Source organism: Beta vulgaris, chromosome 1 (assembly GCF_026745355.1).
Source record: "Beta vulgaris subsp. vulgaris cultivar EL10 chromosome 1, EL10.2, whole genome shotgun sequence".
NCBI classification, from domain to species: domain Eukaryota; kingdom Viridiplantae; phylum Streptophyta; class Magnoliopsida; order Caryophyllales; family Amaranthaceae; genus Beta; species Beta vulgaris.
The window spans coordinates 59,552,007-59,567,493 of NC_079202.1; the positions used below are offsets into that span (position 1 = coordinate 59,552,007).

The 15,487-nt window shown below is 34.0% G+C and overlaps 1 protein-coding gene across 2 annotated transcripts; it reads right to left on the reverse strand.

Annotated features, from left to right (window-relative positions):
* Positions 1 to 8,262: 8,262 nt before the first annotated feature.
* LOC104887183 (probable E3 ubiquitin-protein ligase RHB1A) lies at positions 8,263 to 13,717 on the reverse strand. Of its 2 annotated transcripts, XR_007270908.2 has the most exons (6): positions 13,469 to 13,717; positions 11,893 to 12,008; positions 10,305 to 10,728; positions 10,110 to 10,219; positions 8,974 to 9,091; positions 8,263 to 8,855 (listed from the first exon to the last, which is right to left on the reverse strand). XR_007270908.2 is itself a non-coding variant. In XM_010671781.4 (5 exons), the coding sequence occupies exons 2-5, from the start codon at positions 11,953 to 11,955 to the stop codon at positions 9,056 to 9,058; spliced, it is 633 nt and encodes a 210-aa protein (XP_010670083.2). In that variant the 5' UTR covers positions 11,956 to 12,008; positions 13,469 to 13,716; the 3' UTR covers positions 8,263 to 9,055. The 2 variants fall into 2 exon arrangements, 1 of the variants encoding a protein (XP_010670083.2); XM_010671781.4 differs by having other exon boundaries at positions 8,263 to 9,091; positions 13,469 to 13,716.
* Positions 13,718 to 15,487: the final 1,770 nt, after the last annotated feature.

Consider the following 15,487-nt stretch of genomic DNA (forward strand, 5'->3'; position numbering starts at 1 on the left):
TATTCTCATTTGTATAAATAAACAAACATATTCATGTAGGATCTTGTTAGATTCGTCTCAATGTGTAGTTTCATAATATCAACTTTTTATATTTTTTATTAATAAGGAATTGAAGATATTAAAGGTCAAAGTTACGTTTTGGAGACCGTGAAAAAAGAAACAAGCACTATATTATGGGACGGAGGGAGTATTTAATTTACATGAATAACTTAATTTATATAACTTTGATTATAATATGAAATGAGGTTCATTTATTGACATGGGGACCACAAAATAATGAAAAGTTGAATGGAGAGCTCTTTAAAGGGTTTTATTGTTGTTGGGTGTTTTTAGACATGGCTCTTGAGAGTAGCTTGAAGAGAGAGGATAGAAGAGAGAGTGTGAAGAGCTAGTTGGAGAGACACCAACCATTGTCAACCTCTTTTTTTTTTTTTGTTAATATGCTAAAGTTACAACATTGTATCTAATAGTGGGCAAGGTGCCCTCTAACTTATAGTGTTTTTTGCATCCCTCTAGGCTCTAGCTGATAGGAGTATTATGCTAAATTCATCTGTCACTTCTACAGTTCTACCACATCTGGAGACATTTGTGTAATTCCACTAACTGTAGGCATGTAGGACTAAAGGCTACTGCTTGGTTTTTTCCATAAAGTATCACCACTTGCTTTGCCTAATTGCTTAGTGCCTACCTTTTTCTATCAAGATGAGTAGATGAGATCTACTCATATTTTCACCACAAATCTTGATTACTCCTACTAGTACATTAAAATTGTAATCTATCAACATTATTACACTCTTATGCTATGTTATCTACATTCATTATGCCATGACTTCCTTTTTGTGTAGTCCTTTATTTCCCTCACCAAAAATTATTTAAAAAAACTGTCTAGTTTTAAAATTTCTCCGTTTCTTTTTACTTGCAACGGTTTAAATTTTACACTATTCACCAACTCTACTTTAGTTTATGTTTGGTGATTTATAGTTAAGGAAAAACATATTCATGTGGGATCTTGTTAGATTCGTCTGAATGTATATTTTTCGAATATATATTTTTTTATAATTTTTATTTATCGGTATTTAAACTTATTGATGATTGAAATTATGCATTGGCAAGCGTGAAAGTCAAACTGTTGCAAAAAGAAACTAAGGAAGTATAAAAGTAAGCGTAGTCACTCAATGGATTAAACTAGTCGCCAAAGAAATTAACCTAATCACTATTAGGCTAATTTTGTTTTAAATATTGGATTTACCATTGCCTAATTTTAATTTAAAAATAGACAGACTCTTACAAGACAAACTCTTTCCACACTCATTGAAATTTTAGCCGCCTTTACTCGATTCTCGTGGGTTGCCCACTTGCCCCCTCTCTAGTCTCTGCTTATGAGCAGGGGATATTGGGCCCACCAACACTTCGGCATATACTTCAAGCAAGGTTAGCCTATTGAGCCAATCCTTCTAAGGCCCATTGTCTTATGACTGGGCCCAATACATATGTTCATTACTAAGTAAGTAGTAAGACTAGTCACTCTGACAGTCTATGGAGGGTATGATAAGATTAATACTTTCCTATATCTCCATTCACATGTGAATAAATTAATAGGGAGGAGTGAATGATATTGTCATTTAGTGTATGCTACATAATGTAGGGTTTGTGGAAAATATTTTATTGTTTGATGGAGATGAGATGGGTTTATTAGAGCATGAGACACTTACACATCATGTAGATAATTCACTAGACACAAAGTTTTAAAAATTGATTTAAATTGATGAGTTGTACTTCTACTATTTATAAATGCCTATCTCTAATGGATTATCTACTTTGTCAATAGATTAAAGTTTTTCGAATTTATCATAACTCGCTCGTGCATTGGTCAATTCTGTAATCTTATCAAGAACGATCAGGGGATTCCAGGTGTAAATTTAAAGAGTATATCCTAGAAATTACCATATTAGTTAAAAAAATGCTTCTCTTGTAGTCTAAATACCCCCATATCATAGTTATAACTTAGAAATTTGACAACATACTCTTGGAATTTTGACATTGGAACAATTCTCATGCAATGGTGGTATCATGTGATTATAACCCTAGAGAGTTGATCAGTTAAAAAATACTACTTCCTCCGTTTCTAAATAAGTGCAACATAGAGAAGTGACACACAGACCAATGTTTCTAGAGAGAGAAGGTTGGGGACCACACTAAAAAAGATTTTAGGCCACTTTAGTGAATAAAATATCTACCCTAATTATCCAATAATTTTATATACCAACACCTTTCACTTGCCATACACCACAACAACACCACCACTGACCATCGCCACCGCCACCACCACCATCGCCGCCGCCGCCACCACCACCAGCAGATAATTTCTTTCCCTCTCTGCCACCTCTGCCCACCGGAAAACACCCCATTTTCCCTCCCCCACTCCCGAAACCAACACCTCCCCTTCAAAACCACCCCCGAAATCACCACCATCTCCTTCGAAACCACCCCCAAAACCACCAACATCCTTTTCGAAACCACCCCCGAAATCATCACCATCCCCTTCGAAACCACCAAAACCACCAACATCCCCTTCGAAAACACCCATAATATTTACTAACCACCACCAGATCTAACACTACCGTCGAAGTGTTGAAATCAAACGCCGAATTTGGGAAAAGGTGAGGGAAGGAGAGGAGTTGGAGGAAAAGAATGAAAGAGGAGGATAGTTGAAAATTCTAGAAAATAGAAGGCAATACCGGTAGGGTGGTGGTGTCGGTTGTGTGGTGTTGGTTTGGTGGTGGTGTCGGCGGGGTTGTGACGTCGGCCAGGTTGGTGCTGGTGGTGTTGATTTAGTGGGTTGAGTTGACAAGAGTGGGAGTGGGTTAAGGAGAGAGAGGTGATGGGTTAAGTTGAGGAGAGAGAGGGTGGTGGGGTGGCTGAGATGAGTGAGGGGTTGGGTCACTTGGGTGGGTTGATTAATTAGTTCTATTTAGGTTGGTAAATGATAAGTTGATTATGTTGTTGGAGAATTAAGTAATGGCAATTCTGTAAATAAAAAGAAAAATCTTTCCAATTTAAGCTATGTTGCACTTATTATGACATTTCCTAAAATGGGAAATGTTGCACTTATTTAGAAACGGAGGAAGTAGTATTTATGAAAAAAATAAATTGGTTGGGAAAGATTCGGTTGCATCACATAAAAATACAATGATTGTAGAGTATATTTTCTAGTCTTTAATATTTTAGGAAGATGTAAATATTTCATTCTATGAAGCACAAACTAAGGCTAAGGCGATTTCAACAAGATCGAGAACCATATAGCCAACCTTTGGACAATTTTACAACAAAACAAGCTAGCAGTAGCAGCAAAAACTAACTTAACAGGTACACAACCAACAATAAACAAGTATAAAGGCAGAAGTACTTGCCAAACAACTAATGTATCTGTAGAATATAACATTGTCACTTCCAGCTGTTATCAGATTTTTTACTCCACCAGCACAATCATAGACCAATGACTCCTTACTTAATATGCAACTCTCTGTCGATTTTATTTGTTAATTTTTTTTAGGGCATGTACGAGTTACTAAAGCTCCTTTAAGTTTTTCTTTGTTTTATGTTTGATTGTACTAGAAATAAGTTGTACTTTGTTGTTTAATTAATGCAAGTTTTCTCGATGTCAAAAAAAAAAACAAGCGCCCGGGAGATGATGGATATTGTTAAGCAAGCGCAGCCACAGCCCCAGCCCACAAGAATACAAGATTAGCACTGTTGCTAAATTTAGCTATTTCGTTGTATAAACAATTGAACTTTCAACAAAAACGGCTAGTGGATTTTTCATAGCAAATTAATATACTGGGTCAACTGATTTTAACGCACTATCATTGATCAACTAGCTAAATAAACTGAGAAAATGCCGTCTACTTAGCACGTAATCTACCACTTGGAAAATATATCAATCTTAAATAACTTTATTCAGCTTACCGACAATTGGAATTTCCTTGGCCCGAATGCCAGCAGGCCCAGCACGCAGGCACAGTGATAGGAGAAGATGCCAATTAAAATTAGTTTTGTTCTTTTCGGCATAAAACAGCTGAACTGAACTAAAATGAATAGTAATATGTGAAAGTAATAGTGATAAGTTTTTCTAAAAAATAAAATCTAAAAGTGGTATAAGTTAAAAACCTATGACAAAGTTTTGTTCCATAATTATAATTGCTTGGTTTTTTCAACTGTATGAATTGTGCTTGATGCTTTGACATAATCGAAGGAGCTACATCTAACATTATTCAGGGGAAGGATTCTAGTTGGAACTCGTATGTGCCTGACCTCCAATAAATGTTTTCTAACATATTTCATCCGTTTCTTAATAAGTGAAACAAAAAATACCAAAGAATATATAAAAAGAAAGTCAAGATCACAATAAAGTAAGGTAACTTAAGCAGCGATCCCTCTTGCCTTTTAGTGACATATTTGTAATAAAATTAAACATTATATATTTGTAATAAACTTATTATGACTATTCCACATAAAGAAAGTTTTACACTTATTGAAAAGCGGATATAGTATTAGATATACTTCTTCCGTTTCTTTTTACTCGCTACACTTTCCATTATGGGAAGTTTCACATTACTTGCTACACTTCTTTTTTGGGCAATAAACTCTCTCTATCTCTCTCCTCCCACATGGGTCCCTTTTCTTTTTATTCTCTACCTCTCTCTTTTCCCCAAAAATTGCCTAGGAGTCAGTGAAATGAGAAGTGTAGCGAGTAAAAAAAAACGGAGGAAGTAGTAGATATTTTACATTGTACATATGTAAAATCTTGTAACATAATGATTAAAAAGTTGAACTTTTTATTAAGAAGTTGGGTATTCAAAATTGTCCCTATCAACTTTTTGACCCAACATGCACCACTAAATCATGTAATCACCTTCATTAAAATCATCAGCCTATCAACTATCAAACAAATTGCTACTAAAGTACTAATGTAATACTTCAAAATTGCAATTCTTTTGACTTTCACATTTGAATACACAATTACATAACTTTAACCATTAATATATTTGTATAATGATCAAAGCTACGTGTTGACCAACGTGCCTGAAGAAACATTTCAAGTAGTAATATGAAAAGGAGAAAATACATCAAGACATATCTAAGACTAAAAAAATGCAGGACTCCAACCCTTCGAGAGCATAGCTGGGAGCCAACCTAGACTTTCCTGGGCCCCAACATCTAAATAAGGAGCTTTAGCCGAAAAGGAACCAGCTGAGCCTCTTCAAGGCGCTGCCTACTCACTCGGACATTGGATATTACTTCTTCATTTTGGTTTTCAGAAAAACTAAATACTACTTTTGTGAAACATATACTAATCTCAAGTCTTTGGAAACTGAAAAATACGTACTTTCTAATTCCATACTTCTATCTCCAGCTTTTAGTTTTTAAGAAAGCTGAAGATGATAAGAAAGCTAACCCAAAGCTCAACCATTTTTATTTGATGGCCAAACAGAGACGGCTACGGTCATGTGCAAGTGAACAACTGCACAGGGCTCCCGAAATATAAGCCTATAAGAAATATAAGCCTATAAGGGCCCAATTCTATAAGTTGTCCGTCCAAAGAAAAAAAAGAAAAGAAAACCTAAATCTAATTACAAATATAAAGAGATTAACTTTTATTTTGGTGTTTTTCTTCTCCTCCTATTCTCCAAAAAGCCCCATTTATAACTCTTCCGTCTTCTATAATTCTATTCACCAAAAAAATTTAATCTTTATAATTTATTTTAGCAAAGGACCCCTAATTTTATGAGACGGCCATGTGGCCAAAGCTCAACATTCTCATCTCACTAAAAACTTCGTCAATAGTTAGAAATTTCACAAGTTATAGTATATGCAATGCAATTTGACCACAGTGAAACGTGCAACACAAGTTCCCCTTCCGCATCGTCGCACTGCAAAGGCTGAAGAGCTCGAGAAAAGTGGCACTTTGTGCATTAGTGTACGTTGTAATTTATAGTACACTGTCTCAGCAGATGGTGGACCAAACACAGGTAACGAAGAACTGTGCAATATTCTCATACGAGGATGAGTGTCTTAGCTACCCCCATTAGATTAAACTATTAAATAGCGAAATTATTTAAAATTCCTGACGGCCAAAAATAATAGCTTTTGGAATTATGTATCCAATAAAACTCGTGATCATGCAAACTCCTATATGGAATAGAATTTTTGGAAATATTACTAAATTTACCAATATAGTAATATAGGATAAAAGAATATAAACCCTCTAGATCGCTAGCAACTATACCAACATACTACTCCCTCTGTCTTTTTTATCTTTCTCACTTGGAATCTTGACACTATTCATACTTAGAGAGAATTTTCTCCATTTTTTTTTTCAATTTATAAGAAAAAATATAGTCATATAGAGTCTTGTTTGATTTGTCTCAATTAGTACGTTAATAATATTCAATCGTTATAATTTTTACTAATATATAATGAAAGATATTTAAGTTCAAAGATATACATTGAGAGACACGCATAGAAAAATGAAAAATGATAAAAAAAAAAAAAAAAACACAGGGAGTATTTGACAAAGAATAGTCAGTAAAAGTGTGCAACAACTAGTTTTGCCGAACATGAATTATATCAATACTCTATGCCAAATCAATAACCATTAGCCTTAAAACTAATGAAGAACATGAATTAACTCAATACTCTATCCCATATCGGCCAACCTTTAGACTTCAAACAAATAGGAGACTTGTACATGAAATGGACGGAATTCATTAAAAAGTTAGGCAGACTAATCTATGACATACATTCTTTTTCAATTTTCACACACTTAAGAAAGAGGCAAGTCGGGCAACGCAGTGTTCAGTCCAACTTCGGAGAGAAGACAGGTGAAGCCCCCACCATAAACTTTGTTATTTTCCATAATAGACAAATACTAATGAAACAAAGTCAAGGCACTTGAAAACCATGCATCACCTACCCACCTTCTATAAGATTCTCAAAATGTAATTAGTAATACCCTCTGTTTTTATATTTTCTACCTTAGCTTTTCCGATCCGCAATACACAAATTTCACCCCACATATTTCACCATCAATATTTTTATTTAAGCTTAGTAAATAATAAAAGGCTAATGCTGATTTCATTAGTAAATAGGAATATTTGTTTTTAATAATACAACCTTTTAGCCATTCGCAAATAATAATGCAACATTTTGATTATTCTTGTATAATGCAACCTTTATACCCCATTTTCTTTGAGTAGAATAAAGTCAGATAAAACCTATAAAAGAGATAAACTTGAACACTTGACGGTGAACAATTGGTGAAAAAATTGCATATAAAAGGGCTTAGAACAATTGGTGAAAAAATTGCATTATTATTTGCAAAAGTCCAAAAGATTGCGTTATTATTTGTGTAACAATTATTCCTAGTAAATATTACAATATAGAAGTTTAAATTACAACATTAGAAGCAATGAATTTAAAAAAACCTCACATCAAGATTCTTTCATACTAAATATAACAAAAATTCCAAACATAACCATATAAGCTAGCAAGGGGAAGATATATAACGAAGGTAGTAGATACTACATCTGCTTTTTTTTTATTTGCTACACTGTTGCTTTCACTAATTTTTAGAAAATGTCTCTTTCATTCTTTTTGATGTACTTTTTGACTCCAAAAACATTAAATAAGGTGGGAAAAGGGTAAAAGTAATACTTTTTGGTGGAACAAAAGGGTAAACAAATATAATACTATTACTTTTTGGTGGGCCAAGTCTCCTAATAAAGAAAGTTTAAACGATGTAGCAAATAAAAAAAAAGCCATCATTTAAGGAAAATGTAGCAACTAAAAAAAGCGGAGGGAATATATTACGAATTATAACATGGACAAACTTTCCGAGCGAAATGTATGCCATCAGGCATCAACAACACACTACACACCCACCAGGCCACCACCCTTCCTTTTTCGTGAATATTATAAAGCTATTACGTCCTGATAGGATTCTTTGACAAATATGTCAAATGGGTCCAAAATTGTTGGAGTGACAGCAACAATCAACATACTCTTGTAACGTTACTTCTAGTCAAAACATTCATCACACTACCAGAAATCCAGAATGTTTACAAGCACATTATACAGTTCCTCTTAACCCCAAAACAATAAAAAGGAATATATTGGAGGGGAGTAAACTTCGAATCCCTTCTCTTTTCTCCATCCCCCACCTAAAATTCCGAAAATGGTTACTATAAAATAAAAAATAAAAAATAAAAAATTGGATGGGGATGGTCAGCATATCGGTTTTAGGAAATAATGTGACTGTTACAAGCTAATTAAATCGTTTATCGACAGCTGATCAAGTACTTTTCCCCTTAAACTAACTAGATATCTATGTAACAAGAATTACATTAATGGTGGAATAAACCCGGAAAATTAGTTCAAGTATGAAGATGGAATAAACTCACTGTTGATAGTTTGTATACTAACCAGAATTCAGTGATAAGCCACACTGTTTTCACTAAAGAATATTTTTTTTCCAAAAAAGAAAAGATTGTATATCATGCAAGAGTAGACAGACGCACTAATTAAATGTGTAAATAAAATTGCAAAAGAAAACTAGGCTGCCAAAAGGAGTAGGGGTGGGGGAGCCGGGGAGGACGAGGGAGAACCAACACCACCACAAGAAAGAAAAAGAAGAGGGAAAGAAATCTGTACATGAAAATGGAACTTTGCTATAATAATACAGACCAGAAGGCGAGTGCTAACCGTTGCATGCCTTTTGCAGTTTCCAAAAGCTAGCTTGTACCTGTATCCGCAGCTTGTACATATTTGTTTGAATGAAGCAGTCAAATTTCCAATCACTGATACATAGAATCAGAGATCAGTGCAAGAAACTCCAGGAAAACCACTATCCGTGTAATGACCCATGTTGGACACTTAACAAGCCACAAGTTGTGTCAGCAAATAAGAAACTGAGACCTCACTGAAAACGTAACTCCTCCCTCTCATGTTTGGTGTACTGAATGAATAAGCAATTAACTCTGCTCATTAAGGGACTTTTTCAGTTCTGATCATCAGGCTGATCAAATATCATTTCCTGTTCAATAAACATTCATAAATGTAAGTTCAGTAGCATATTTGTAGAAGCAAAAACACATATCTCAATTGATGCTTCCAGTTACAAACATCATGAAATAAATCATAAGAAATATGCATGCGATGTAGTAACTTGTGCAACAGGCCGTTTATCAATATAGTTAGAAAGGTCTCGAATAGGCATAAATCAACTTTAAAATGCAGTGGACTTAATAAATGTCTAAGTTAACAGCCCTCTCTTGTTTATTATGGTTGAAAAGTGGTAAGCCACTTGTTCAGTTACTTATAGATAGATCAAGGTTATCTTGCAAACTTCTTTGTAACTGTACAAACAAGGTAACAATAAGGCTGAGTAAGATTTAAACACCACTACCTTGTTCTAAGATAGAGCATTTGTTAGAACTTAGAAGCATTTGGTAATTAAATGTTACATAGTGACTTTCCAAACTAATCAGCAGGTTATATCATTTACTTCGCCAGGGCATGGATTTATTCAGCTGCTCAAGCTGATATTCGCAAGTCATAAGCATTGGCCATTCTGACCAATGCAGAGTTCCCATTGAATCATTTGCAACAATTTACAAGACACCACACATGATACGCTTCCACGATGAGCAATTGAGCATTGTTGCCACAATCGTGATGATAATTGGAATCTGAGAACCTTCCCAAGATTTAGCGAACCATCACTAAAGGAACTGACTGAGCTCTAGTAGAAACCCGTTGATATATCTAAGAATTCGCGTCATAAAAGCGGGAGTAAAGGTCGATGGTAAGTTTGAAAAGAAAGCAGAGCAACCAATTGAACAAGCCTAGATACAAGGTGCATGGAGAAAGTCATGAGGATGCAGACATTACAGCATTTACTTTAAATGCCTACAACAGAAAAGGTTACTTTCTTTCTATAAGGAGTGTATTCAATCTGATTATCACTCAGCACGAAGAACAAAAATAGAATGACCAAGGAAACAAGATGTCAGTCATCAACATTAATAATAGGAGTGATGCCGGATTCAGACCTTATCACAAACTGGGCAGGCATCACTTCTCTCCATCCATTCAAGGAGACATGACAGGTGAAAGTCGTGCTCACAACTGGTAACCATTTTAGGATTATCTGCATCATACTCTGCAGACGAGGTTAACCAGTAAGTTAAACAGCAGTAACATACACTACTATTACAATGCACTCTTTGCAAAGGAAGAAATGACACCTTCAAGACAGATAGGACAGGCATCCTCTTCATCGGCGACTAATCCATAAGTCTCGGATGATTTTGTGATTTCTACGTCAGACTTTGTTGGTGAGGCAAGCAAAATATCAGCAAGAGTTTTTCCTTCTGATTTTCCAACATGGTTGCCAGAAATCAATTTATCAATGCAATCAGTACCATCTCCGATGGCTGCAGGTTTTGAGTGTTTAACTGTATCACATTTTTGTCCTTGGCTTCCATGAGTATGAATCGGAGTTTGGGGGCGCCCAAAAAGAACATTGAATGGAATGGGTGCAGGAGGGGGTCTGAAAGTATCAGGGCTTGATGTATCCAAATTTAGTCCAACAAGGAGCCCTGTTGACAACCCAGAGGCTGTCCCACGGTATGCTCTCAAGTTTTCCTGTTCTTCCAATGACGGGGGACACTGCAGATGGTGAAAATTAACAATTAAGCATCCTATACTGCAACTGGAATGTGCTAAAACAACTAAAACATCAACAAGAATGGTTTCTGCCTCTGAAACAGAACAAAGAAATCACTACTTAACAAAATCTTGCATATACAGAATTGAAACTACTCACATGCTAAACAAAAATTTTGTATTCCAAAAAGATGCATGAAAAGCAAGCCAGAAGAATTATCATGATGCTTATACAATGGTGACATAGAAATTCATGACAAGAAGGTATCTAACAGCTTTCTACTATTGGCATGGAATGGAAGGAGTGTGAATGGATTTTTGCAACTAATAAAGGTATGTAGTGTGACAAGAAGAACCACATACATTAGATGACAAATAAAAAAATAGGAATATTGAAATTTAAGTGGCTAAAGCTGAAGCAGCTCCACCCATTTCTACTCATAGAAAAAACACTTTTCCAACACTATAGTGTATATAAAAGCATGTAAGGATGACAACATAATGCATAAGGCAGCTAAACCGCTGTCAATTCATGTCTCTCCACTCTATCACACTAATTCTAGTTAAACTGAAGATAGTACGATCACGAAATATAGATTAAAGATAGAGCCAACACCAATCTCATATGCAGAGGACACAAACAAATAGCCAGCAATGTCAGCTATGGAAACCCTTGAGAGAATAACACAGTTGTTCTCAAAAAGAAACTAACAACAATCAGCCATATATCAAATCAATATCAAGTAGATATTTGTAAAGGTAGCAGTAGACTTCTAAACACTTAAAGGACACTAATATCAGTCTCAAAGAGAAAGTAACAGGAGATGTAAAGGGAAGCACAGGTCCACAAGTTGGCTCCCAGTATTTGTTCAAAGCAGTAATAATTCATAACTAAATGCATGGCAATCACTACTACATTTATGATTGTGACAATTGAACATCCTTTCACTGGGCTGTGGATCTTAAAGAAAGTGTCCCAAAAACAACAGAGAATGAGATATTATATGTTAAACATTAGAGAGCTATAATAGTTAGCATCTGTATTATCCCCTAAAGACCTATGCGCCAACTCCTATCCTCAATCAATTTGCATCATAGTGATATTATCAAACAGGGTAGTGAGATTATTACATGGTAATATATTAAAATTTAACAAAGTTGACTGACATAGTAATACACAGGTGTTCCTTGTAATTGCGACTTTCTAGAAGAGCAACAGCAACCACCCATGGCCAGTTCTCGTTCTCCAAAATTTAGGTCTTCATGACAAATCCTCCCCAGTCCTACATCGTAAGAAAAGACAAGAGAAAAGAAATTATTAGCAACAAGCAATGAGGCTAGTATGAATTTAACTCCCATGAGGTATTTCTGAAAAATTATAGTTTTATATGAATGTCAAAACTGATGAGGGGAAGAATCACCCGCAGCTTCATGCCACAGAAATGTCAGAGAACCACAAACATGATCAAAGTGTAACACTTGAAGATATAAGAGTTAAGACTAGAATGTTTAGAAGTTTATAAAATAGGGGAAGGTGATGTGTGAAAGCCTGTCCAAAAGTGCATTGACATGTTAGATAACCAACAAGAAAAAAACAAAAACACAATTTTGATGAAAAAGACTATCTGGTGCAGTCCAAAAAAATGGATTGTCATGGTATTATAAAACCTTCTGATGGTACTATGCATCCTTCCAATGGTACTAATTAACCTTATATTGGTTCAAGATATGTACCAAATTACCAATTAACCTTCTGAGTACCAACACGCACATGCACGATTACTAGTTTCTGCTTGATAGAGGCATATCATCCCTCAATCTATCTGCCTACAGCTTCAACTGTACATCAACTAGAACCCCCACCCCGCCCACCCACCCTCCTCCTCCGTCCAAGATCAATCAATTTAGCCTTATCCGAAATTCAGCTGAATCTAGGAGAAGTGGCTTCTAGTGCTCACCCAATCCACTTCATAAAACTGCGGATAGAGAATCATCACAGGAAAGTCATGAATTCAATGGATACCCCCTCAGTTGCTCCTATCGACATCGACTCAACAAATTAGGGGCTTAGAGCTAGTTTTCGTTTGCTCAGTTTGTGTGTGGAGTGTGGAGTGTGGAGTGTGGACAACTACCAAATCAAAAACCACTGATAAATTCCACATTCCTGTTTCATGAATTCATAATAGCAAGAAAAAATACGCCTCGAAATGCCGGACAGTAGTTCGCAAACACAATTTCTTCCACCACTGTATAGCTAAAACCTACAACTCTAAAACTCGCCATCATAATTTAGCTCCAATTATCTATCCTTCAGCAAATTGCAATCATCAAACAAACACCAAAAAATCCACATATATATCAATTTCCTAAAAGATTTCCTTCATTTCTACTAAGACAAAGCTTAAATTCCTAAAATAATCATTTCTAAGAAGAAAAAAAACTTCACAAAATTACAACCTCACCAATTATATCATGATGCTAAAACATAAATAACCTAAACAACATATTCCAGAAATCTATCAATCACTAACATTAAGCCGATAATGTTGACCAAAAATAATAACAAAAAAAAACTAAAAAAAAAAATAAAAATTAAGCGCAACAAAAACTGAGAAAAATACAAGCAAAAATGACGGTAAAATTACTAATATATAACAGTTTTCGATGATTAAAATCATCAAAAAACCCTAAAAATTCAAGAAAAATTAACAAAAGAAATTGAAAAGGTTTCATTAGCAGTTACCTGAGGGAAGAGACGAAAAAGAGTGAAGAAAGATGAGAGAGAAAAAGGAAGTTTGTTAATGAGAGTGATGAACTACAAAAAAAATTTGAGGAATTTGAGAATGAATAATTTATTAAAATAATTTATGGAAGAATTAAATAAAAAAAATATTCTCAAAAGAAGTGGAGAGATGTGGACTCCTCTGAAGTTTTTTTAATTTTCTCTCTCTTAACTTTCTTTGCTTACTCACACCTTTCGATTGTGTTGTAGGAGTGACACAGAAAGTCACTGAGTATGATGTCAGTTTTTGCCAAAATATAAATAAACTGTTATAATCTTTCCTCCTTTTTTTTTTGTTTTTCTCTTGAAAATTTTTACACGTTGTATTACTTTTTCCCATGAAATATACAATTTGATACTATGATTTTACACGTAAGTTTGTTAGTCTTTTCAGTTTTCATTCCAAAATAAGTATATGGTTGAGAAAAACGTTTTTTGTATATATTTTGGGTTTCAGCTTAATTTGAGAAATTAATTCATTGATTTGATGTTATAGGATATATAGATAATAGATTGAAACCATCAAATATGTATCAAATTGGACTAAACAAAATTCAATTGCGTCAAAATCATGATTGTTCACAAAATTTAATAGTTTTGCGATTTTTTTTTTACATAGTTGTTTGATATAATCTTCTACGATATGGTCTGTTGATTTATTATATTTTTGACGTAGAACTTGATTTGATTCAACATTTCAACTGATTTTAGACAAAGAATCTCATCTACAAATCAATATCTAATAGAACAAAATACCAAAAGTAAAGTCTCCAAACTCTCACAAGGAGATAGATTGAACTCAATATATAAGTAAATATAACCCAACATATCGAATAGAACAAATCTCCATTAGAGAGATATGGGAGGTTTTATATTTTAAAAAAACTTAAATACAAACAATGAGAGTAATTAACGGGGCTTCGATTTTAAAAAATAGTGCTTTTAGGTTTTGTTATTTTAAACTTATTTCACAAAAAATAAGATCTTATAAGATGAGATAAGATCAATTAAAATAAGATAAAATAATATGTTAGACACACACAATATATCTTATTATAAAATAAGACAAGATAATATAAGATAAGACAAAATAAGTTAAATCAAACGGACCCTTAAAGAGAACAAAACGTTTGGTTTCATTTATGTGGAATTAACTTGACTTTATTTGATTTGATTGATTTAGTACTTGTTCATTTGTGTCTTTTTGTCAATTTTGAATCTTTTAATATCAAAAGCAGAATTATGAAAACTAGATAAAAGTCGGTGTGTTTATTATTCGTATGTTTAAGGAGATGTGGAAATCATAGAATTTAAGCTACTTTCTATTGTCAGTTTTTAAAATAAATGTGAGTCAATGTACTATTGTATGTTTATTTTAAAAATTTGTTATACTTCCTCCATTCCTAAATAAATAAACTGTAGAGGGAGGCACAAATATCAAGGAGATGATAGTGATAGAAAAGAAGAAAAATAGAGACCCATGTAATGAAAAGAGAGATATTGATAACTAAATGGCAAATAAAGTAACAAATTTATTCATTTTTTTTACGGAACATTTTATTCATTTTGAAACAACATAAAACGACAAGTTTTTCATTTATTTTAGAAAAGAGAAAATGTGATTTATGTCATGTAATTTTTTAAATACGCCTATGTTTACGAAAATTCTTCTTATTTTGACCAATTTTCTCTCACAGAAATATTCCAAATAGAAATAACAAATAAAACGGAAAGAATACCTTGAACACAGGGTTGGAAGTTGATGTTTGACACCAAATAATTGTTATGTAGTTTTTGGTGTTCTAGTGTTTAATGACTAACTTTAAATTTTTACACAAATTTTTTCTTGTAGTAATACTTGCATATTAAGAAAAAAGAAAATATTAATGAGTAATTCAGTTTAGCACTACGATCCTTTGTTCTTCATGTTCCTCCTACTTTACTTTTATTATTAAAGATAGTACTCATAGTAGTGATCAA

Coding starts and splice junctions, on each gene's coding strand:
- LOC104887183 (XM_010671781.4), bottom strand. CDS start 11,955: ATGGGTGGTTGCTGTTGCTCTTCTAGAAAGTCGCAATTACAAGGAACA. Junction 10,729..11,892: donor GAACACCTGTGTATTACTAT/GTCAGTCAACTT, acceptor CACCATCTGCAG/TGTCCCCCGTCATTGGAAGA. Junction 10,220..10,304: donor CTGTCCTATCTGTCTTGAAG/GTGTCATTTCTT, acceptor CCTCGTCTGCAG/AGTATGATGCAGATAATCCT.